The following is a 26696-nucleotide window of genomic DNA, read 5'->3' as shown; positions in this document are numbered from 1 at the left end:
AGATCGGAGCCAACTTTTTCTTCTATCAGACGCAGAGTCTCTGATTTGATATCTAGCTCCTTGATCCACTTTGAGTTAACTTTTGTGCATGGCGAGAGGAGGGGATTCAGTTTCATTTTGTTGCATATGGATTTCCAGTTTTCCCAGCACCATTTGTTGAAGATGCTATCCTCCCTCCATTGCATGCTTTTAGCTCCTTTATCAAATATAAGATAGTTGTAGCTTTGTGGATTAGTCTCTGTGTCCTCTATTCTGTACCATTGGTCCACCCTCCTGTTTTGGTACCAGTACCATGCTGTTTTTGTTACTATTGCTCTGTAATATAGTTTTAAGTCTGGTATCGCTATACCGCCTGATTCACACTTCCTGCTTAGAATTGCTTTTGCTATTCTGGGTCTTTTATTTTTCCATATGAATTTCATGGGCCAAGGACCTGAACAGACACTTCTCAGAGGAGGACATACAATCAATCAACAAGTACATGAAAAAATGCTCACCATCTCTAGCAGTCAGAGAAATGCAAATCAAAACCACCCTAAGATACCATCTCACTCCAGTAAGATTGGCAGCCATTATGAAGACAAACAACAACAAGTGCTGGAGAGGATGTGGGGAAAAGGGTACTCTTGTACATTGCTGGTGGGACTGCAAACTGGTGCGGCCAATCTGGAAAACAGTATGGAGACTCCTGGGAAAGCTGGGAATGGAACCACCATTTGACCCAGCTATTGCCCTTCTTGGACTTTTCCCTGAAGACCTTAAAAGAGCATACTACAGGGATACTGCTACATCGATGTTCATAGCAGCACAATTCACAATTGCTAGACTGTGGAACCAACCCAGATGCCCTTCAATAGATGAATGGATAAAAAAAATGTGGCATTTATACACCATGGAGTATTACGCAGCACTAAAAAATGACAAAATCATAGAATTTGCAGGGAAATGGATGGCACTAGAGCAGATTATGCTTAGTGAAGCTAGCCAATCCCTAAAAAACAAATACCAAATGTCTTCTTTGATATAATGAGAGCAACTAAGAACAGAGCAGGGAGGAAGAGCAGGAAGAAAAGATTAACATTAAACAGATACATGAGGTGGGATGGAAAGGGAGAGAAAAGGGAAATTGCATGGTAATGGAGGGAGACCCTCATTGTTATACAAAATTACATATAAGAGGTTGTGAGGGGAATGGGAAAATAAACAAGGAGAGATATGAATTACAGTGGATGGGGCAGAGAGAGAAGATGGGAGGGGAGGGAGGGGGGATGGTAGAGGATAGGAAAGGTAGCAGAATACAACAGTTACTAATATGGCATTATGTAAAAATGTGGATGTGTAACCGATGTGATTCTGCAATCTGTATTTGGGGTAAAATTGGGAGTTCATAACCAACTTGAATCTAATGTATGAAATATGATATGTGAAGAGCTTTATAATGTTTTGAACAACCAATAAAAAAAAATTAAAAAAAAAAAAAAAAAAAAAAAAAAAAAAAAACCATAGTATTTGTACTCATCTATAAGGTACAATGTAATGTTTTGATTTATATATATTGATTAATGATCAACTCATGGTAATTAGCATACCTATCATTTTAAACTATGATCATTTCTTTACAATGAATACATTCAAAATTCCCTCTTTTATTTTGTGTTGATTTTGTATCCTGAAACTTAATTTTATATTCATTTATTAGTTCCAACAGTTTTTCATTGGAGTTTTTAGGGTTTTCTATAAACAAGGTCATCTCATCTGCAAAAAGTAACATTTTGACTTCCTTCTTTCCATTTTAGATATCTTTCATCCTTTTTCTTGCCTAATTGCTCTGGCTAAAATTTCTAGTACTATGTTAAATAAAAGTGGTAAAAGTGTATCCTTATCTTGTGATCTTAGGAAAAGAGCTCTGAAATTTTTCCATTACGTATGATATTAGCTGTGGGTTGTCATAAATGGCCTTTATTGTGTTGAAGTACATTCCATATATACTTAAATTGGTGAGAGTTTTTATCATAAGCTGAATTTTATCAAATTCTTTTTTTCTGTATTTATTTCTGTATCTGTATCTATCTATTGATCATATGATTTTTGTGTTTGATTCTTTTAATGTGGCATATCACATTTATTAACTTGCATGTATTGAACCACCCTCACATCAGAGATAAATCCCATTTGATCATGGTAAATGATTTTTTTAATGTACTGTTGAATATGGTTACCTGTAATTTTATTGCAGAATTTTGTATCTGTGTGCATCAGGGATATTGGCCTGTCGTCTTCCTTCCTCCCTCCCTCCCTCCCTCCGTCCTTCCTTCCTTCCTTCCTTCCTTCCTTCCCTCCTCCTTTTCCTCTTCTTTCTCCTTCACCTTCTCTCCCCACCCCTCCTTATTTTGTTGCTCTTGTTGTAGCTGTTGTTGTTACGTCCCTATCTGGTTTTGTATCAGAGCTATGCTGATTTCATAAAATGAGTTTGAAAGGATTCCCTTGTATTCAGGGAAGAGTTTGAAAGAACCAGCATTCTTTAAATGTTTGGTAGAATTTAGCAATGAAGCCATCAGGTCCTGGGCTTTCTTCAATTGAAGACTTTTTTATTACAAACATTTAATCTTTTTGCTCATTATTGGTCTGTTCAGGCTTTCTTTTATCATGATTCAAATTTTGGTAGTTTGTATGTATCCAGAAATTTATCCATTTATTCTAGGTTTTCAAATTTGTAGGTGTATATTCATAATATTCTCTTATAATCCCCTGTATTTCTGTGGTATCAGTATCAATTGTAATATTTCCATTTCATCTATAAATTTTAGTCTTTTCTCTTTCTTGGTTTGGTTAAAGATTTACTGATTTTTATCCTTTCGAAAAAGTACAACTTTTCATTTCATTGAACATCCCTTGCTTCTTCATACTGCTTATATGTCCTACCCATCAATTGGGATGATTATTGCTACTTCTTTTATGCAAGGGACTATTTTGTGAGCTTTTTTCTCCTAAGAGCCCCAGGCTGGGCTAATATCCAGGTATTGATATTTTCACTTAATATGTGTCCTCTGCTGGTCAGGGGTATAAGTACCACTTTAAGAGAAAACTCTAAACCCTATTTACAAAATAACTTCAACAAAGCCACATACTATTCAATCTTCTTAGGAAAAATGAAAAACTTATTGATACTGTTGTCCACAGCTTGTCTATACCTGGGTATAAATTTGTAGTAAAGTTCTGAGATTTGTTGAAAAACTAGTTACTAAATATAGTAAAATTGCTATATAGTACATAGAGGCTGAAGGGGGAAGGAGAGAAAAATTGGAAAAAAGAAAAGAGAAAAAAAGAAAAACAATATACAAAATATTAATACACACCAAGGTAAAAAGAAAAAGGTGGATGGCAGGGGCAGGATTTGAGGCAGTAGCAGGTAATGTAAGAGGAGAAAGCAGGTAAGATAAGCAAGTGTAAACCTGAACTAGGAAAACAAAGAATGGCTCCAATTCATGTGTTAAAACATTAGAAGAAATACAATCAAACGGGTTGAGTATAAAACCTCAAATACTAAAATAACAACTATCAAATCAAGATGAAGAGTTGGGCATTGTGGTACATGCCTATAATCCCAGCTGCTCTGGTGGCTGAGGAAGGAAGATTGAAAGCTCAAAGCCAGCCTCAGCAATTTAGCAAGGCCCTACGCTACTTTGCAAGACTTTGTCTCAAAACAAAAATTTAAAAGGGCTGGGAATGTGGCTCAGTGGATAAGTGCCCCTGTGTTCAATCCCTGGTACAGAAGAAGGAGAAGGAGAAAGAGAAGGAGAAGGAGAAAAAGAAGAGTGATATATATATGTAATCAAAGTTGAGGATGGAGCTATTTATAATGAATCATGCCAAGGTAGAGAAAATTCTTATTGAGTCTTGGTTTGGATTTCATCAAGGTTTGGGAACTTTAGAAGATGTTCATCAGTTTTGTTTGATTTTTTTTTTTTTTTAGATCCTCTTGCTGGGTCACATGAGCCACTCCTTAGTTGCTATGGACCTCCCATCAGCTGTTCTCACTTATCATCCGAGGGTCCCAAGGTGGATGATCAGAGGGTGCTGGGTTGTTTCTGTTAGCTGTTTCTATAGAGTGTAGGAGCACAGGATGAAGGGCATTAGGTTGTCGCTCTGATTGCAAAGGATCACCACACCGCTGTTCCCTTCCACAGGGTCCTTTTCAAAGTGGCACAGAGCCGACTGTCTTTCTGTAAGAGGAAGACCTGTGGTTGTGGGTTCTCCATGGTGGTCTGTGATACAGAAGCATAGCTCCTGTCACAGGTCCCTGGGGCACCATCCCTGCTACTGGGAAAAAGACTCAGACAATTAGCTTAGGTTCAAGCTCCCTCTGCCCAATGTTGTGAATCATGGACACCATTCCCCTTCACTGCCCTGGACAGAGACTGCCTTCCCATGTGTGTCTGAGTTATCACTTCCCACAGCCATGAATATGGGCATTGCTCCCATCCCTACCCAAGCTCCCATGGAGGTTATATAGAGAGTGTTATGTTAAGCTAGCACTTTCTGGGTGTGTTTAGCTCTTAGGTCTCCTCCACCCCACTCCTCTTGTTTCTGGAGAGAGGGAAGATATTTTAGCAACTTTCAGCTAGTAGGGATCCTTCTACAAGTGCCTCCTGGATACATTATTGAGACATTCCATCTCAGGGGTACTCCCTCTGGTTTTATTTGTTGCTCTCTGAAGGTGGGAGATGTGGTGTTGATTTAATTTCTTCTAGGGAGGCTGGCTAGCTGTATACTCCACAAAATGGCTGCCCTGCCCAGCATGGATTGATTTCTTTCTTTCCTTCCTTCCTTCCTTCCTTCCTTCCTTCCTTCCTTCCTTCCTTCCTTCCTTCCTCCCTCCCTCCCTCCCTCCTTCCTTCCTTCCTTTTTTAAATTTTTTAATATATGACAGCAGAATACATTATAATTCATATTACACATATAGAGCACAATTTTTCATATCTCTGGTTGTATACAAAGTATATTCACACCATTCTTGTCTTCATACACATACTTAGGGTAATGAAGTCTATCTCATTCCACCATATTTTTTATTACCTCCTTGCCCCCTCCCTTCCCTTCCCTCCTCTTTGCCCTATCTAGAGCTTTCTGTTTACAATTTGAGATAAATTGCATGACCTCCTTTAGTGACCCTGCTGTTCCTGTTTTGTTTTACTTTGGTGCGCTTTTCTTTCCAGCTATTGTTAAAGAAGTGAGCCTATGTGCTTTTCCTCTCCCCGCTTCTCTCTCTGTTGCCCCTTACTCCTCACCCCACCATGAACCACGTTTTGAATTAAGAAACTCTGTCTTTATTTTCTGTTCTGGTAACCAAACTTCAAGTCTCTCCAGGTCTCAGACTCTCCAATAGTGGATCTTAGAACATTTCTTTTGTCACTCATCTCTCCAGTCAGCTGTTCATTCACTGCCTCCTTTCTTTGCTGTGGAGGGGTCAGGGGTCACTGCCTAGCTCCACTCCATTTTTGATATTTGCATTTATGTTTTTTTAATATTTACTATCCATTAATGTTATTATAGTTCTTATAATTTTTGTTTTTTCTTTTAATTTCTCATTTATCCCCCAAGATCATGATATTGAGTTTTTAAAATTTTGTCTGAAAGCTACTTTTACCTTTGATTTTATATCTTCAGATATTTTTATGTTACACACTAATGTTCACTCATTTGAAAAACTCTCTTTAGCATTTCTTGTAAGACATGACTAATGTTAATGAAATCCCACTGCTTTTGTTTGACTGGGAAATTCTTTCTCTCCTTCATTTCTTTTTAAATTGATTTTTAAAAAATAAATAACAGCAGAATGCATTACAATTCTTATTACACATGTACAACACAATTTTTTCATATCTGTATATAAAGTATATTCACACCAATTCATGTCTTCATAGATGTACTTTGGATAATGATGTTCATCACATTCCACCATCCTTACTAATCCCCTGCCCCCTCTCTTCCCCTCCCACTCCTCTGCCCTATCTAGAGTTCCTCTGTTCCTCCCATGCTCCCCCTCCCTACCCCACTATGAATCACCCCCCTTATATCAGAGAAACATTCAGCATTTGTTTTTTGGGGATTGGCTAACTTCACTTAGCACTGTCTTCCCCAATGCCATCCATTTACCTGCAAATGCCATGATTTGATTCTCTTTTACTGCTGAGTAAAATTCCATTGGGTATATATGCCAATGGAATATATATATATATATTTTTAATCCATTCATCTATTGAAAAGCATCTAGGTTGGTTCCACAGTTTAGCTATTGTGAATTGTGCTGCTATAAACATTGATGAGGCTGTGTCCCTGTAGTAGGGTGTTTTTAAGTCCTTTGGGTATAGACCAAGGAGAGGAATAGCTGGGTCAAATGGTGGTTCCATTCCCAGTTTTCCAAGGGATCTCCATACTGCTTTCCATATTGGCTGCACCAATTTGCAGTCCCATCAGCAATGTATGAGTGAACTTTTTCCCCCACAAACTCACCAACACTTATTGTTTTTGTCTGCATAATAGCTGCCATTCTGACTGGAGTGAGATGATATCTTAGAGTAGTTTTGATTTGCATTTCTCTAATTGCTAGTGATGATGAACATTTTTTCATATATTTGTTGATTGATTGTATATCCTCTTCTGAGAAGTGTCTGTTCAGGGCCTTGGCCCATTTATTGATTGGGTTATTTGTTTTTTTGGTGCTTAGCTTTTTGAGTTGTTTATATACCCTAGAGATTAGTGCTCTATCTGATGTGTGAGGGGTAAAAATTTGCTCCCAGGATGTAGGCTATCTATTTAACTCATAGATTTTTCTTTTGCTGAGAAGAAACTTTTTAGTTTGAATCCATCCCATCTATTGATTCTTGATCTTAATTCTTGTGCTATAGTAGTCTTATTAAGGAAGTCAGGATCTAATCTGAAATGATGGAGATTTGGTCCTACTATTTCTTCTAATAGGTGCAGTGTCTCTGGTTTAATTTCTAGATCTTTGATCCACTTTGAGTTTTGTGCATGGCAAGAGATAGAGGTTTAATTTCATTTTGTTGCATATGGATTTCCAGTTTTCCCAGCACCATTTGTTGAAGAGGCTATCTTTTCTCCAATGTACCTTTGTCTAATATAAGATAATTATAATTTTGTGGGTTAGTCTCTGTGTCCTCTGTTCTGTACCATTGGTCTATCAGTCTGTTTTGGTGTTAATACCATGCTGTTTTTGTTACTATCGCTCTGTAGTATAGTTTAAGGTCTGGTATAGTGATGCCACCTGCTCAATCTTCCTGCTAAGGATTGCTTTAGCTATTCTGGGTCTCTTATTTTTCCAGATGAATTTCATGATTGCCTTTTCTGTTTCTATGAGAAATGCCATTGGGATTTTGATCAGAATTGCATTAAATCTGTATAGTGCTTTGGTTAGTAAGGCCATTTTGATAATATTAATTTTGCCCATCCAAGAGCAAGGTAGATCTTTCCATCTTCTATGGTCTTCTTTGATTTCTTTCTTTAGGGTCCTGTAGTTTTCATTGTATAGATCTTTCACCTCTTTTGTTAAGTTGATTCCGAAGTATTTTTTTTTTTAGGCAATTGTAAATGGGGTAGTTTTCCTCATTTCCTTCTCAGAGGATTTGTCACTGATATACAGAAATGCCTTTGATTTGTGGGTGTTGATTTTATATCCTGCTACTTTGCTGAATTCATTTACTAGTTCTAGAAGTTTTCTGGTGGAGCTTTTTGGGTCTTCTAGTTATAGAATCATATCATCCATATCATCACCAAATAGTGCTAAGTTCTTATTTTCCTATATATCCCTTTAATTTCTTTCACCTTTTTAATTTCTCTGACCAGTATTTCAAGAACTATGTTAAATAGAAGTTGTGAAAGAGGGCATCCCTGTCTTGTTCCAGTTTTTTAGAGGGAATGCCTTTAAAATTTCTCCATTTTGAATGATGTTGGCCTGAGGCTTAGTGTAGAGAGCCTTTATGATGTTGAGATATGTTCCTGTTAACCCTAGTTTTTCTAGTGTTTTGAACATGAAAGGGTGCTGTATTTTGTCAAATGCTTTTTCTGCATCTGTTGAGATGATCATATGATTCTTATCTTTGAGCTTATTGATGTGTTGAATTACATTTATTGATTTCCGTATGATGACCTAAACTTGCATCTCTGGGATGAATCCCACTTGATCATGTTGCACAATCTTTTTGATATGTTTTTGTATTCAATTTGCCAGAATTTTATTGAGAATTTTTGCATCTATGTTCATTAGAGATGTTGGTCTGAAGTTTTCTTTCTTTGATGTGTATTTGCCTGGTTTTTCTCTCCTTCATTTCTAAAATGCAGCTTTGCCAGGTACAATATTCTTGGTTGGCAGGGTTTTTTGTTTTGTTTTTCATTTAGCACTTCAACTATATCATCCAACTTCTCCTGGCCTTCAGCTGAGAAGTCTGATGCTAGTCATCATTGTATAAAAAAATGCATTTCTTCTCTCTCTCTTTCAGTATCAGGGATTAAAATCAGGAGTCCTTTACTACAGAGTTAAATCCCCAGTCCTTTTTACTTTTATATCTTTTAAAATTTTGAGACAGGGTCTCACTAAGTTGGTTAGGGCCTTGATAAGTTGCTGAAGCTTACCTCTGACTTGGGATCCTCCTGTCTCAGCCACTTGAGTCACTGGGATTATAGGAGTGTGCCATTATGCCCAACTCCATTTCTTCTCTCTTTCAGTTGATGCTCTTAGAATTTTTCTTTGTCTTCAATTTTTGATAGTTTATTGTGTGCCATGCTGAACTCCCCTTTGGGTTGTATTTGATTGATGATATTTCCTTTTCCTCTACCTAGGGTGGCTTCTTTTTCAGATTAGGGGTATTTGTATCCAATATTTTGGCCTTTTATCATCTTTAATGTACATTCTTTAACTCCTATTGTGCATAGGTTAGGTATCTTGATGGTGTCCTATAATTTATATCAGCTTTCTTTATTCTTTTTTTCCTCTCCTCTGTTTGGATAATTTCAAATATTCTGTCTTCAAGCTCACTGATCCTTCCACTTGGGAAGCTAGTTATTGAAGCTTTCTATTGCATTTTTCAGTTTAGTCATTGTATTATTAATCTTTTTTTAAGATTTTTTTAAAGTTGTTGATAGACCTTTATTTTATTCATTTATATGCAGTGCTGAGAATCAAACCCAGTGCCTCACACATGCTAGGCAAGTGTGCTACTGCTGAGCCACAACCCCAGCCCAGTATTATTAATCTTAGGATTTAAAAAAAATTTCTACTTTTTTGTCAAACTTTTCATTTTGTTCATGTAATTTTCCAAGATTTATTTATTTATTTATTTTATCTGTATGTTCTTGGAGTACACTAAATTTAAAAAAAATTATCCTGAAATTTTTTTTCTGACACTTTGTAAATATCCCTTTCTCTGGGGTCCATTGTTGAACTTTTGTAACTCTTATGTCCTTACATTGATGTTTAAGCATATTCAGAGGAAACTATCTTAAGAAATGATAGACCTTCACTGTTTATACTAGCCTATGATTTTGTCCAGACCAACTAGTAAAGTCCTTGGGCCAGCAGAGCTTGATTTCAGGTTCTCTAGGTGGCTAGGCTTCTGCCTTTGCTCTGAATTCAGGTGTGGCAGCTGGCTTTGTTCTATCAGGCAAGACCACCGGCTATATTCTGCAGTTAGGCTGAGCTTCTGGGCGGACCCTGCAATTGCCACTAATCCAGTAGGGCTACAGTGTGTACAGTGTGTGTTTCTTTGCATTGCACTGTTCTTGTTCCTCCCTGGGTGGGGTCTGTAGGTGGTCTTTGCAGTACCAATGAGTACTGTTTAAACTCCCAGATGTGGCAGAACCAGTGCCTGTTAGTGGTTCTAATTCACAGCCTTGGTAATATCCCTCTCTGGGTGGGATCTGAAGTGTCCTTAAAGCTGCAAAAAGTGCTGTTTAAACTCCCATGGGTGGCAAAACTGGTACCTGGTTTTTTGTTATTTTCAGCTTTGCTCTTATTCCACTCTTGGCAGAGTCTGAAGGTTATCTTTGTGGCCACTGGAAGCACTCTGTAAACTCCCAAGTGAGGCCTGTAGATTTGGGGATTTGCTGTGGGTCTTTTCCCTTCCTGAGTAGCCTTGGATTATTGAGTAAGGTTATGCCTAGAGGTTGGCCATTTGGGGAGTCAAGCCACATAGCACTCCCTTTAGGAGAGACCAGAATGACTTTGCTGATGGGTTATATTATTAACTGGTATCTCTGATTGAGTGTCACTGCTGACAGGTGTACTGTGCTTTTACTAAAAAACAGTGTGATGGTCTCTGTGGGCCCTCCTTCTCTCTTTGTTTATATCTGGCCCTGCTTGTTCTAGCTGTTCAGTTTCCCAAAAGGTTCCCTGAGCTAAGAACACACTGAGCTTCTCAGGAGTGTTTCAGACTGCTAGCAAAGCCTAGTGTCTGCTACTCCTATTCTATTTTTCCCTTTGTAGGAGCTGTGGACCTGGGGGATTTCTCTCTGTGTGGCATTGTGTTTCCTTGGGAAGGGTTGAAGGAAGATATAGTTCAAGCAAGACTATTTTTTTCTACTCTATCAATGCAGAGTTTTTACTCAGTTCTGCAGAACACACAGGTGACTCCATCTTATTTCGACGTGGGGCTCTCACCAAGGGGTTAGTTTCTGTGGATAGTTGCTAGTTGATCTATCAGGCTAGGGGAGGGCTGATATCTCCTAGTCAGCCATCTTGGTGATATCACTCATTCTAAAATTTTTTATAAAATAAATGTACAAAAATTTATTGCTGATAAAGGTTTGAAAGAACAAAAGTAATTTATTCACATAAATGTAACTTCACTACAATTAACAAAATAATATACTTATAAAATAGCATACAGAGACCGGAGGAGGAAGCCGCCCGGTGCGCGCCAAGCCAGACCGGAAGAGGAAGCCCGGCCCCGCCCCTTGTGCTAGTCCGGAGGAAGCCCATCAACCCTTAAAACCCATCAAAGGGGGTGTGGCTACCAGCACGGTTCTGCGGCTGATCCAGGTACCTGGTTTCCAACTCCCCCACCCTTAGCTGCGATAACTCAAAATATTTCCCACAGGCTTTTGGGGGTTGTAGCTATCAATGCAAAACAACAACTATACAGGCACCTGGTTTCTACCTCAGAGACTGGAGTAGGGAAGATACAGGTGGAAGCTCATTTCCTTTCACACTGGCTATACCCACCACCCTGAATACAGAGGCTCAAGCTAGGAATAGACAATGCCACTACTGGAAGCAAGGAAAACAGTGTTCTGAGAGTCTTTTTTTTTCTTTTTTCTCTTTCTTTCTCTCTTTTCTTCTCTCTCTTCCACAACTTCAACATATGTGAAACCAAGAACTGTGCATGAACAACCGAATTACCAAAGTAATATAATATAGAGGAATTGCATATACCCCACCTTCCCCTCATTTTTTTTATTTCTATCTTACTTTCCTTTTCCTTCTCTTATTTCTCTTTTCTTCCTTGTTATTTTTTTTTCTTTTTTTCATTCGTATTCTCTCTATCCCACTTTCAATCTCCTAACTATTGCTATCTATACATTGAGTAACTATCTAAATACAGATAGGAGGTTGAGTGCATACATTCTTCCATAAATTACCAGTCTATTGGTTAGAGTTTTCCAAAGGTGTTAAGTTAGTTTAACCTCATACCCTCACTCCTTTCCCTCTAAGTATAACATCCTTCGTCTGAAATTATGTTTTCTATATGCCACCAGATATGGTATGCCTTTTATGAAACTAATGAATATATTCTTAAGTAATAATTAAAACCAATATCTATAGACTTAGAATCTAACTATAAATGTATTAATAATGAAAACTTGTGCTTAGATAATGTACTGTTGATATTGGGAACTGTTAACATTGTCTTTCTCCGCAAAAGAGGGATTTTGGAGCTATACAAGAACAATACAAATATATAAGGGGAAAAACATTAACACAACAGTTTCACAAAGCTAGAAAGAATCATGAGCAGTATGAAAAGACAAGGAAAGAAAGGACCACAAACAATACAGGTCAATTCAACATTAGATGAGGTAATATCTGCAGCTGATGGAATGTCAGAAAAAGAGTTCAGGATATACATGCTTCAGATGATCTGGAGTCTCAAGGAAGACATTATACAGCAAATTCAGACAATGAAAAATCACTTTGACAATGAATTACATAAACAAATCCAAGAAGCAAAAGATCAACTCTATAGGGAGATAGAGGATATAAAAAACAAACAGAAATCCTGGAAATGCAGGAAACAATAAACCAAATTAAAAACTCAAATGAGAGTATTACCAGCAGAGTAGAACACTTAGAAGATAGAACTTCAGACAATGAAGACAAAGTTTTTCAACTTGAAAAGAACATAGACAGTTCAGCGAGAATGTTAAGAAATCATGAGCAGAACATCCAAGAATTATGGGATAACATAAAGAAACCAAACCTAAGAGTTATTGGGATACAAGAGGGTATAGAGGTCCAAACCAAGGGAATGAGCAATCTATTCAATGAAATAATACTAGAAAACTTCCCAGACTTAAAGAACGAAAAAGAAATCCAAATACTAGAAGCCTACAGGACACCGAATGTACAAAATCATAAGAGATCCACACCAAGACACATAATAATGAAGATGCCCAACATACAGAATAAGGAGAGAATCTTAAAAGCCACAAGAGAGAGGAAGCAGATTACATTTAGGGGTAAACCAATCAGGATAACTGCTGATCTTTCAACACAGACTCTGAAAGCTAGAAGATCCTGGAACACATATTTCAAACGCTGAAAGAAAAAGGGTTCCAACCAAGAATCATGTATCCAGCGAAATTAAGCTTCAGGATTGAAGATGAAATAAAAATCTTCCACGATAAACAAAAGTTAAAAGAATTTGCAGCTAGAAAACCAGCTCTTCAAAACATCCTTGGCAAAACATTACAGGAAGAGGAAATGAAAAATAACAATGAAAACCAACATCGGTAGGTAGTACAGTAAAGGAAAAACTAATCATAGAGGAAAAACAAATCATGTTAAGTAACATACATAATCAAATATGGCTGGAAATACAAACCATATCTCAATAGTAACCCTAAATGTTAATGGCTTAAATGCACCAATCAAAAGACATAGGCTAGTAGAATGGATTAAAACAAACATCCAACAATATGCTGCCTATAGGAGACTCATCTGATAGGAAAAGACATACACAGACTGAAGGTAAAAGATTGGGAAAAATCATATCACTCATACGGACCCCGGAAGCAAGCAGGGGTGTCCATACTTGTATCAAATAAAATAGACTTCAAGCCAAAGTTAATCAAAAGGGATAAACAAGGACACTACATACTGCTCAAGGGAACCATACACCAACAAGACTTGACGATCATTAATATATATGCCCCAAACAATGGTGCAGCTACGTTCATCAAACAAACTCTTCTCAAGTTCAAGAGTCAAATAGACCACAACACAATAATCATGGGAGATTTTAACACACCTCTCTCACCACTGGACAGATCCTCCAAACAAAAGTGAAATAAAGAAACTATAGAGCTCAATAATACAATTAATAATTTAGACTTAATTGATATGTACAGAATATACCACCCAACATCAAGCGAATACACTTTCTTCTCAGCAGCACATGGATCCTTCTCAAAAATAGACCATATATTATGTCACAGGGCAAATGTTAGCAATTACAAAGGAGTAGAGACACTACCATGCATTTTATCTGATCATAATGGAATGAAATTGGAAATCAATAACAAAATGAGAAAGGAAAAATCCTACATCACATGGAGATTAAACAATATTCTACTGAATGAACAAAGGGTTAAAGAAGACATCAAAGAGGAAATTAAAAAATTCTTAGAGGTAAATGAAAACTCAGACACAACATATCGAAATCTCTGGGACACTATGAAAGCAGTACTAAGAGGAAAATTCATTTCATGGAGTTCATTCCTTAAAAGAAGGAAAAGCCAACAAATAAATGACCTCACACTACACCTCGAAGCCTTAGAAAAAAAACAAATCAGTAGCAGATACAGTAGAAGGCAAGAAATAATTAAAAATTAGAGCTGAAATCAATGAAATAGAAACAAAAGAAACAATCGAAAAAATTGACAAAAGTAAAAGTTGGTTCTTTGAAAAAACAAATAAGATTGATAGACCACTAGCCACGCTAACAAAGAGAAGAAGAGAGAGAACCCAAATTACTAGCTTATGGGATGAAAAAGGCAGCATCACAACAGACAATTCAGAAATACAGAAGATAATTAGAAATTATTTTGAAACCCTATACTCTAATAAAATAGAAGATAGTGAAGGCATCGATAAATTCCTTAAGACCTATGAACTACCCAGATTGAGTCAGGATGATATAAACAACCTAAACAGACCAATATCAAGTGAGGAAATAGAAGAAGCCATCAAAAGACTACCAACCAAGAAAAGCCCAGGACTGGATGGATATACAGCTGAGTTTTACAAGAACTTTAAAGAAGAACTAATACCAATACTCTACAATCTATTTCAGGAGATAGAAAAAGAGGGAGAACTTCCAAATTCATTCTATGAGGCCAATATCACCATGATTCCCAAACCAGATAAAGACACCTCAGAGAAAAAAACTACAGACCAATATCCCTAATGAATTTAGATGCAAAAATCCTCAATAAAATTCTGGCAAATCGGATACAAAAACATATCAAAAAGATAGTGTACCATGATCAAGTAGGATTCATCCCTGGGATGCAAGGCTGGTTCAAGATACGGAAATCAATAAACGTTATTCACCACATCAATAGACTTAAGGATAAGAACCATATGATCATCTCCATAGACGCAGAAAAAGCATTCGACAAAGTACAGCATCCCTTTATGTTCAAAATACTAGAAAAACTAGGGATAACAGGAACTTACCTCAACATTATAAAAGCTATATATGCTAAGCCTCAGGCTAGCATCATTCTAAACGGAGAAAAACTGAAGGCATTCCCTCTAAAATCTGGAACAAGACAGAGATGCCCTCTCTCACCACTTCTATTCAATATAGTTCTCAAAATACTGGCCAGAGCAATTAGACAGACAAAAGAAATTAAAGGCATTAAGATAGGAAAAGAAGAACTTAAGTTATCACTATTTGCGGATGATATGATCCTATAACTAGAAGACACAAAAGGGTCTACAAAGAAACTACTAGAGCTAATAAATGAATTCAGCAAAGTAGCAGGATATAAAATCAACAGGCATAAATCAAAGCCATTCCTGTATATCAGCGACAAATCCTCTGAACTGGAAATGAGGAAAACCACCCCATTCACAATATCCTCAAAAAAAATAAAATACTTGGCAATCAACCTAACAAAAGAGGTGAAAGATTTATACAATGAAAACAGAAAATAAGCATACACAGAAAAATATTTCCACAAACAAACAAAGAAAAAAGGGCCAGAGTGTGGCATTTTGGGCAAACATTGTCAGGATACCGAGTTAGTAGACCACAATCTAAAATTAATCAAAATAATAGTAAAGCTCTATTTATCAAAAGGAATAAGAATGTATTCACATCTAATAAAGTAAAATTAGTGTGATTAATCTACACAGAGAAGTTTGGTTATTATAAAACTAAACACGAATAACAGATGATACATTAATTTTCTAGGTTATATACAAGCTAATTCCAAATTCTATAACCTGTAAAAAGTAAAAAACTTATTAATTTGGACACATTGGCCAAATCTGTCAAACTATCTGTTTTGTTAAAAACAAATAAATTAAATAAATAAATAAGCAAAAGATTAGTAGAACATGATCATGCTTATTCATTTGTTGTGTATGGTATTCTTCATGCTGTTCTATCAGAGTTGAGTAGTTATGATGGACTAATATGGTTCATAAAGCCTAAAACATTTACTACAGGTTGAGTAGCCCTTATCAGAAATGGCTGAATTTTCAGTTAGGAATGCACAATCTTTATTTGTTCCCTTACAGAAAAAGGTTTGCAGATCCCTGATATATAATCACTGATCTTAAACATGTAGAGCACATCACTAAATCACTATAGCCCAAAAGGCAGAAAGAGCTTTATTTGCTATATAATGCAGATCCTTCATTACAAACTAACAACAAAATAGATAGTGCAGAGAAGGAAGAAGAGGAGGAGGAGAAAAGGAAGAGAAGAAGAAGGAGGAGGTGGAGGGGAAAGGAGGAGGTGGTGGGGGAGGAGGAGGAAGAAGTAGTAGAGTAGTAGTAGTAGTAGTTGAAGTTGTTTCCAGCATTGTGAGAGTATTTTAGAGTTTGGAGAAATAAACAATTGTTTTTTTCTGGTTTTGCTGGTTCTTCCTACCTGTTTTTCATCCTGTTCATCTGAAGTGTTATAAGGTAAAAGATGATGTAAAGAGTAAAATCAGAAAGAAAGTACAAGAAGTAAAAGATCATTTCAATATGAAGATAGAGATCGTGAAGAAGAATGTTTCCTGATTGCAGAAGAATAAATCAAGAAATCCTCAAAATGAAAAAAAGTCAATAAAACAAATTTAAAATGCAGTGGAGTGGCTGGGGCTGAGGCTCAGTGATACAGCATTTGTCTGGCATATGTGAGGCACAGGGTTTGATCCTGAGCACCACATAAAAATAAATAAAATAAAGGATAAAAATTCTGTGAAAAGTATCACCAATAGATTAGATTGTTTGGAAGATAGAGAGTTTCAGGCAATGATGACAAAGTATATAATCTTGAAAATAAATTTGTGGAGAAAAGATCTTAAGAGACCATGAACAGTACTTTCAAGAAATCTTTATAGGGATAGATGAAGGCTCTGAAGTACAAACTAAAGGAATGTATAATCTTTTCAATGAAATACAAGGAGGGTCTTAGAATAATACCAAGCTCTAAAAGAAAATGGATGCCAAGAATACTATTTTCAGCAAAATTAAGCTTCATAACTGAAGACATAATAAACCTTTCATGATAAACAAAAGTTAAAAGAATTCACAACTAGGAAGCCTGTCTACAATACATATTCAATAAAGTATTTCATGAAGAAGAAATGGAGAATAAGAATTAAAACCAGCATAAGGGAGAAACTACACTAGAAGAATAGTCAAGCAAAGGAAAATCAATTCAATGTAAAAATTAAAAATAAATCCAAATGACAGGAAATAAAAATCATCTCTTAATAATAACACTGAATGTTAATGAACTAAACTCATCAATCAAAAGACATAGGCTGCTGGGCACACTGGTGCAACACCTGTAATCCCAGCAGCTCAGAATGCTAAGCAAGAGGATTGCAAGTTCAAAGCCAGCCTTAGGAAAAGTTAAGCAACTCTGTGAGACCCTGTCTCTAAATAAAATACAAAATAGGGCTGGGGATGTGGCTCAGTGGTCAAGTGCCCCTGAGTTCAATCCCTGGTACGTGTACACACACACCCACACACACATACACAGACATAGACTGGCATACTGGATTAAAAAACAAGACCCAACAATATGCTGTCTTCAAGAGACTCACCTCATAAGAAAAGGCATCCACAGATTGAAGATAAAAGGATGGGGAAAAAAACATGTCTCTCACATGGATCTAGTAAATAAGCAAAGGTTTCTATCCTATCCTCATATCAGATAAAGTAGACGTCAAGCCAAAATTAATCAGAAGAAACCAAGAAGATCATTTCATACTGCTTAAGGGAATAATACAACAATAGGAAATAGCAATCATAAATATTTATGCTCCAAACAATGGAGCACCTATATACATCAAACAAACCCTTCTCAAAATTCAGAATCAGACCTCAACACAATAATACTGGGTGGCTTTAACATGCCTCTTTCATCACTAAATAGATCTTCTAAACAAAAATTTAATAAGGAAGCTACAGGACTTAAAAATACAATTAATAATTTAGACTTAATAGACTTACTTAGAGTATTTCATCCATCAATGAATGAAAACCCTTTCTTTTCAGCAACACATGGAATATTTTCTAAATTAGATCACATCACAGGCCACAAAGCAGTTCTTAGCAGGACAATACCCTGCATTCTATCAGATCATAATGGAATGAAATTAAAAATCTACAATAAGGCAAAAAATAAAAACTACTCTAACACGTGGAGACCAAAAAATTCACCATTGAATAAAGACAGCAGAAGAAATCAGGAGTGAATAAAAAATAAAATAAAAATTTTTAAAAAATAAAATAAAAATATAATTTAAAAAATAAAATTAAAAAAATACTTAGAACAAAATTAGAATAGAGATATAACTTATCAAAATCTCTGGGATACTATGAATGTGGTTCTAAGAGGAAAGTTCATTATATTGAGCTCATTCATTAAAAAAACAGAAAAATACCTAATAAATAACCTAACATTACATCTCAAGATCCTATACAAAGAGGAATAAACCAATCCAAAATCAATAGAACACAGGAAATAATTAAAACCAGAGCCAAAATCAATGAAATCAAGATTTTAAAAAAATTTTTTAAATCAATGATACAGCAGCTGGGGTTGTAGCTCAGTGGTAGGGCGCTTGCCTAGCTCGTGTGAGGCACTGAAATCAATCCTCAGCACTAAATAAAAATAAAAAAATAAAGGTTTGTATACATCTACAATTAAAAATATTTTAAAAATTAATGATACAAAAAGTTGGTTCTTTGAAAAAAATTAACAAAATTGATAAATTTACCATTAACCAAACTAACCAAAAGAAAAAGAGAAAAAGCTTAAATTGTTAAAATCTGAGATGAAAAAAGAAATATCACTACAGATACTACTGAAATACAGAGAATAATCAGAAATTATTTTGAAAATGTATACTCTAATAAAATAGAAAATCTTGAAGATATTAACAAATTCCTAGAGACATATGACCTACTCATGTCAAACCAAGAGGGTATAAAAAGTTAAACAAACCTATTTCAAGTAAGAAATTGAAGCAGCCATCAAAAGCCTACCAAAAAGAAAAGCCCCAGATTGTATGAACTCTCAGTAGAGTTCTACCAGACCTTTACAGAAGAATTAATACCAATTCTCTTCAAATTATTCCATGGAATAGAAAAGGAGGGAACTCTTCCAAACACATTCTATGAAGCTAGTATCACTCTCATACCAAAACCAGACAAGGACATATCAAAGAAATAAAACTTCAGACCAATATAATTGATAAACATAGATGCAAAAATTCTTAATAAAAATATTGGCAAATCACATACAAAAACAAATTTAAAAGACAGTGCACCATGATCAAGTGGATTTCATTCCAGGAATACAAGGTTGGTTCAATTTATGGAAATCAATAAATTAACTCATCACATAAATATTTTTAAAAACAAGAATCACATGATTATATCAATAGATGCAGAAAAAGCATTTGACAAATAAAGCTTCCACTCATTTAAAACACTAGGAAAAATAGGGATAGAAGGAACATTCCTCATCACTGTAAAAGTTATTTATGACAAACCCAAGGCAAACATTATTCTAATGGAGAAAAATTAAAAGAATTCTCCATAAAAACAGAACAGTACAAAGATGCCCTGTTTCACCACTTCCATTTCACATAGTCCTTGAAACTCTAGCCAGAGCAATTTGGCAAAAGAAATAAATTAAAGGGATAAAAATAGGAAAAGAAGAGCTCAAAGTATCTCTGTTTGTTGACAAATTAATCCTACAGTTAGAAGACCCAAAAAACTCCATTCAAACCTTCTAGAACTCATAAATTCAGCAATGTAACAGAACATAAAATTAACATCCAGAAATCAACTGTATTCCTATATTGCAATGATAATCAAGCTGAAAAAGAAACTAGGAAAACCATCCCATTCACAATAGCTTCCAAAAAGAAAAATAAAATACTTGTAAATCAATCTAATAAAAGAGGCGAGGGACCTCTACAATGAAAACTACAGAACACTGAAGAAAGAATTAGAGGAGGAACTTAGAAGATGGAAAGACCTCCCATGTTCTTGGATAGGCAGAATTAATATTATCAAAATGGCCATACTACCAAAAGCACTATACAGATTCAATGCAATTCCTATCAACATTCCAATAATGTTCTTCATAGAAATGGAAAAAGCAGTCATGAAATTCATCTGGAAAAATAAGAAACCCAGAATTGCCAAAGCAGCCCATAGTAAGAAAGGTGAAACAGGGTGAATCACAATCCCAGACCTTAAATTATACTACAGAGCTTTAGTAACAGAAAAAGCATGGTATTGGCACCAAAGTAGGCAAGAAGACCAATAGAACAAAATAGAAGAGAGACAAACCCACAAAGATACAGTTACCTCATACTTGATAAAGGGGCCAAAAACAGACATTGGAGAAAAAGCCTCTTCAACAAATGGTGCATGGAAAACTGGCAATCCGTATGTAGTGGAATGAAATTAATCCTTCTCAGCATGCACAAAACTCAATTCAAAGTGGATCAAAGACCTAGAAGTTATACCAGAAACCCCAAACATACTAGAAGAAAATGTAGAAACTGATATCCTTAACAAGATCAAGATCCTAAAGCACAAGAAGTAAAATCAATAATCAATAAATGAGATGGTATCAAATTTGAAAACTTCTTCAGAGCAAAGGAAACAATCAATCAAGAATGTTAAGAGAGAACCTACAGAATGGAAGCTAATCTTTGCCAACTGTACCACAGACAGAGAAATAATTTCTAGGTTATATAAAGAACTCAAAAAATTTAGCACCAAAAATACAAATAACTCAATCAATAAATGGGCAAAGGAACTGAACAGACACTTCACAAAAGAAGAAATATATGAAAATGTTCACTGTCTCTAGCAATTAGAGAAATGCAATAAAACTACACTGAGATTTCATCTCACTCTAGTCAGAATGGCAATTTTCAAGAATAAAGTAACAGTAAATGTTGACAAGGGTGAGGGGGGAAAGGTACACTCATTCATTGCTGGTAGGACTGCAAATTGTTGTAACCACTATGGAAAGCAGAATAGAGATTTCTCAGAAAACTTTGACCATTTGACCCAGTTATCTCACTCCTCAGTAACAGCATACTATAGTGACACAGACACATCAATGTTTATAGCAGCACAATTCACAAAGATACAGTTACCTTATACAATGGAACCAACCTAGGTGTTCTTCAGCAGATGAATGGATAATATGGTATATATACAAAATGTACTATTACTCAGCCATAAAGAAGAATGAAATTATGTCATTTTCCACTAAATGGATGTTACTGGAAACTATCATGTGAGTGAAATAAGTCAATGCTACAAAACCAAAGGCCAAATGTTCTTTCTGTTATGCAGATGATAACACAATAGGGGAGGCAGTAGAGAATAGAAGTTCATTGAATTAGACAAAAGGCAATGAAGAGAAGGGATGGGGGGATGGGAATACGAAAGACAGTAGAATGAATTAGACATAACTTTCCTATGTTCATATATGATACATGACCAGTGAAACTACATTATATACAACCACAAGAATGAGATCCTAATTAGAATTAGTATGTATGTATAATATATCAAAATATACTCTACTGCCATGTATATCTAAAAAAACAAAAAAAAATTTAAAAGACATTGAAAAATACAAAAATGTTCCCAGAATTGTAAGAGTATTTTATAGTTTGGAGAAATGAAACAATTGTTCTATTACTTGTTTTGCTAGTTTTTCCTACCTGTTTTTGATTCTTTACATCTGAAGTATTATTGACATCCTGGATATTTTCCCTGAGCTGGGAACTTTCCAACTTTTCTTGAAGAGATGAGTTATTCTTCTCAGCTGTCTCATCATCTTCATCGGTTTCTGGGTTATTTTTCCATTCTTTCATCATTTCTAATACATTGGTAGGCCTCATTGAAGAATGTGTATTTCCCTAATATAGACAATGAATTTTGGAGTTATAAATAGCTTAGATGATTGAAAAGATTCCTATGTCTTTTAGTATTATATACTCCCAAATAAATGATAGTCACATGGGAAAATTACAATGATGAATAAACACAAACCTTCCGATGTCCAAGGAATCACACTCCCAATCCTGCCATGGCTCACACCTTTTGAATAATATCAGTAATAATATGTCAAAGTTTGAAGTGGAAATATTGTCTTGAAAGAACAATGCAGTATGATTGTGCCAAGGACACTATATAGAGCAATTTCCTGAAAAGCTAAAGACCCCTTTTCTTTGAAACTGATAGGGGGTTGAAAAAAATGAAAGAAGTTGCCCAAAGGTTAGTGGGTCCAGTGCTAATGATAAGTCTATAAAAATGCCTAGGTAAAAACAAAATGTAAATTCCACTGTGTAGTTAAGAAGTATGTCTAAGAATACAGATACTTGATTTGAAAGCTATTGTTTGGAATATTTACATATAATGTGATCATTTTGATTATAATTGTCTAATTGTATTTTTTTAATCACAGATATGACTATATCAGACCCAAACTGACCATTTTGTATTAACTAAACTTTACTGAACATAATATCCCATTTAATATGCCAAGAAATACACGAATACATGTTCAAATGGCTCCTGCTTAATTAGGCAAGTATTGTTTTTTATCCTAGTTCACACTGTTAAAACAAAATTTGAATAAGAAGTTTGGATTGCTTTTTAACTAAAATGACAAGTTCAAGTGTATGCACAGCTATGGGGAAATTCTAAATTAATCTGATGTGTAGGTAGATTGTTAAGCATCTGAATACATTGTTGAGTACATCTGAATATATTGTTAAGGATTTAATGATATTAACTGTATTTATGGTTGAAGACAAACTTTAAGTATGGAATGATAATAATCAGTTGGACTTTCATAATTATTATAAAGTAAGATTTCTCAATGATGATTTGTCAAATGTACTTAATATTAATTCAGCTATATTCAGCTACATTCTGTCTTTCAACATTCCATGCCTTTATGTTTCAAACATGTTTCTTGTAAATAGCCAGATTTTTAAATATTCAATTTGACAATATATCTTTAAACAGATATTTTTGTCCATTTACTTGTAATCATTTCTATATTTGGACTTGTTTCAACCATGTAAATTTATTATTTCAATTCATTCCTCCCATTATATGATTTTAAATTCTTTCCTACTTTAAAAATCTGATATCTATATATTCTCTTTACATGAAAGTGTGCTAAAAGAGAATATGGTTATTTTTTTAGCATTTCATATTCTTGTTTCATATTAGTAATACTTTATTTTCTCTTTCAGTATGTTCATTTTGTTGATTTTTAAATTTGGGGGTTGCCTATTCTAAAGTCTATTAAAAATTTTAAGGTATAAACTAAAAATATCTAGGGAGACTCCCCATTTTTCAAAATTATTTTCAGAAAAACTAAAGCATAAAATTTTGAATAGACTATTCCAAAAAACACATCATTTTCCCCCCAATCTACAAAACCAACAATTCTAAACTTTATTTTACCTTATAGCATTTTCCCAGTCACCTTTTTCTCTCTCACCTAACACTTGTACTTAGTTTCAATTTGTGTTGATTTTCTTTTAATGTCTTATTTCTCTCCTCTTTTCTGTTCCTACTCATCACCCTAGTTCAATCTTCTTTGTCTTAGCCAGTCCTACTTCAGTTCTCCCAGTCCTACTTCAATTCTCCAAATTCTGCTTGCCATCATGAAGATTATATGATACACTGTTGCTAGAAAACTGTTCTTGAAGTTCTGTCTGTTCTGGCCCACAATCCACACACCAACCCACAAATTGAAGGTGTTGACCTATAAAAGTCTCAGGCACGTGCTACTTGTTCCCAAGTTGCTGTTCCAAGTCCCTTATATGGCTCTTAGTTCATCTCCTTACTAAGGACCCTGTTTTCTACTCCTTAACTGTGTGTACATGTTTTTGGCTCCCTGGAGATTTTTCAACTCAAATTTATTCCCAGGGCCCTTCCAGCTTTAAGCTATTTCAGGCAGGAGTTCTTCTCTCATCCTGGAGCCACAGGTATAGCCCACAAGCACCATCCAGGTCCACGCACACTACCCTACAAGGTCTGAAGGACAAAAGAGGAATTCACACAAGCCCAGCTGTGATCATGGTACTTCAGTGACTTGCAGTAGTAAACCACTGCCATATGAGCCAAGTGTAAAATAAAGTCTTAGTCAATGTCCAAGAGCAAAATAGCTCTTTCCTGCTTTTCCAGCTTAACTACTACTCCCCTACATGGTTTCTATAGGTCTAGAAAGAGAAAATTACTAACTAGTCTCTGAATATACTTCATGTTTTTTTTGTCTTTACATAGCTTTTATGAAGTTATTTCCATCTAGAATTCCCCTTCTTCTTATCCTAACTCCAAAACTAATTTCTATGCTTACCTATTTTTTATAGTCAGATCACATATTACCTTCACTTTCAAGCACTTTTTTATAACTCCCTAAAAAGAATAATAGCTCTCTTATTGTAAATTTAGTAGTAGTAGTGCTACATATATATTTGTGTAGATTTATCATCCTCTTCCTGTGGTTTTGTTTTAAACCTTTTACTAAAACTGTGGGCAACCTGACCACAGGGACTGTCCAAACTGATCCTGTGTCCCCCACAGTAAGAAGAAGTAATTCAATAAATATCTGTTGTATTTTTAGTATATATCAGTAATTAAGTATCAAATAAATCTCCAGGTGTCTTGGCTCATGAACTTCTTCCTAACATAATTTTTATAAAAAGCTTCACTGAATATCTACTCAACAGCATATTCATATATATATATTATATATATATATAATATATATATATAATTAAGAATATAATAATAATAATAAGAGTCTGAACACACTTTATAAATCAATGAGCAAGGGCCCTGTTCACACATCAGGAAAGACTATTGTGAAATTCAGCCTGACACCCAATTACAAGTGTCTTTGCAAAATATGACTATAAAGTGCAGAATGGAACTTAATTATTCAAGGAGAGGGACTATTAATCTTTGTACTCTGATAATGTCTGATGGATTAAAATCAAAAGATACTTATTAAAATCAGTATAGACATTTAAATGACTATTGTCCTATTTCAAATAAGTCACCTGTGAGACTGATGCATTATAAAAATAATTTCTTTCATTTCAAAGAGCATACAATTGTTCTTAATTCTAGGAAGAAGCTAAAACTCTTTAACCTGAGATTTAAGCCCCCTCACAATTTTATTTCCTTTTGTAGACTCATTTCCCACTCCTTTCCTTCAAGCATGTTTTCTGTCAATCATACTGAACTTCCTGATTTCACACTTGCTTGCCTCTGTACCTCCAGCCATTTAGCAATTTCTTATGTCATTTATCATTTTCTTCCTTGCATTTTATCTTATGCATAGCCTGTTTTCCTTACAATATTGTAAATTCTTTATGTCTTATATATCTTTAACTACATTTTACTACAAAGCACAGGACCTAACATATGGTAGGCATAAAAAAAGTGTTGAAAGATTTACTTAATCTGTGAATAATAATAAAGCTCAAAACTAGGGACTATCTTATGATAAGGCATAGATTAAAAATAATTTTCTTAACTTATACCAATGGTTTGTAAAATGTAAGCGGGCATAAGAAATTCTTGAGAAACTAGTTTTAAAATATAAATTTTTGGTGTTACCTGTCACCAGAGGATCTGAAGAAATACCAAGATGTCATTGCAACTGTCTAATAAGAAACAATTATCTCCTAAATCACTATTGATGGTAAAGAGGAAAAAAGGAAGAAACAGATACAAGAGACACATAGGACAATAGACACAATCCTGGCAACAGTAGTCATTATCACACTCTTCCTTTGCAGGAGAGGCACTTTTTTTTTTTTTTTTTACTGTTTTTCCTTACATCTAACATTTAATTTTTGAAATCAGAATGAAAACATATATTTACTTTAAAGTCCATTCACTTAAATGTAGATAGAGAAATAATTATTTTTCTCATAATACTTTTCAGATATATAACGTTTTAAAATACACAATATACACAAGTTAAGCCATAGATAATTTTTTGCCTACTACGGTCTTTGAAAAACATGTTGTTAGGTGGTAGGTAGTGCAAAAGACAGTGTAAATAGATTGATTCTAAAGCAGTAAAGCACTGAGAAAATGGTCATGTTTTCTTTTGATTATTTCAAACAGAGGATATGAATTATAGGAAGTAAGACTTCAAGTGGTTAAGAAGAATAGTTTTGTCTTTTAGAAGTTTGTAAAATGCCAGTATTCTAAATTTCATACACTGAACTCCTCACTATAGTCCAATATAGTACACAATATCTGTCACTTCTCTATCCATTTGGCAAAGACTTCATAGAGACAAATGTTACGGAGGATCAAAAATGGAGACTTCTGGAAAAATGACCAAAGCCAGAAATAAAGTTATACTAATTAGAAAACAAATAATTAAATGGCCAAACCCGAATGTTGTGCAGTGCAGAGAAGAGATAAATTTTTAAGACACGCCATCTGTTTTACAACTTTATTTTCCTTTACTACTAAATCTACTCAGCACATTTTTGCAATGATCTATCTAGTTGCAAACTCATTTGCACAATTACTGTAGGCCAAAAATAATTACTGTACAGAATCCTATGAGATATCAGCATATTCACAAAAAAGGGCAGATATAATTCATTTTTGAGTGAAGACTATTTTTTTTAGCCTTTAAAGA

General features: G+C 35.0%; 1 protein-coding gene across 9 annotated transcripts in view; it reads right to left on the bottom strand.

The window, feature by feature from the left end:
* Stk33 (serine/threonine kinase 33) overlaps positions 1–26696 on the bottom strand; it is a 186723-nt gene that overhangs the window by 22567 nt on the left and 137460 nt on the right. For all 9 annotated transcript variants that reach the window (XR_006850388.2, XM_058576882.1, XM_046438327.2 and 6 more), the window contains one exon: positions 21727–21924. Coding sequence is in view for 8 of the 9 variants with exons in the window: in XM_058576882.1 (XP_058432865.1) it covers positions 21727–21924 (198 nt within the window). In the remaining variant the exon portion in view is untranslated. The remainder of the gene's footprint in view (positions 1–21726; positions 21925–26696) is intronic.

Source organism: Marmota monax, unplaced genomic scaffold (genome assembly GCF_021218885.2).
Source record: "Marmota monax isolate L192 unplaced genomic scaffold, Marmota_monax_Labrador192_F-V1.1 WCK01_AAM20220418_F8-fsc00061, whole genome shotgun sequence".
In the NCBI taxonomy this organism is placed as follows: domain Eukaryota; kingdom Metazoa; phylum Chordata; class Mammalia; order Rodentia; family Sciuridae; genus Marmota; species Marmota monax.
This window is presented reverse-complemented; position numbering and strand designations above follow the sequence as displayed.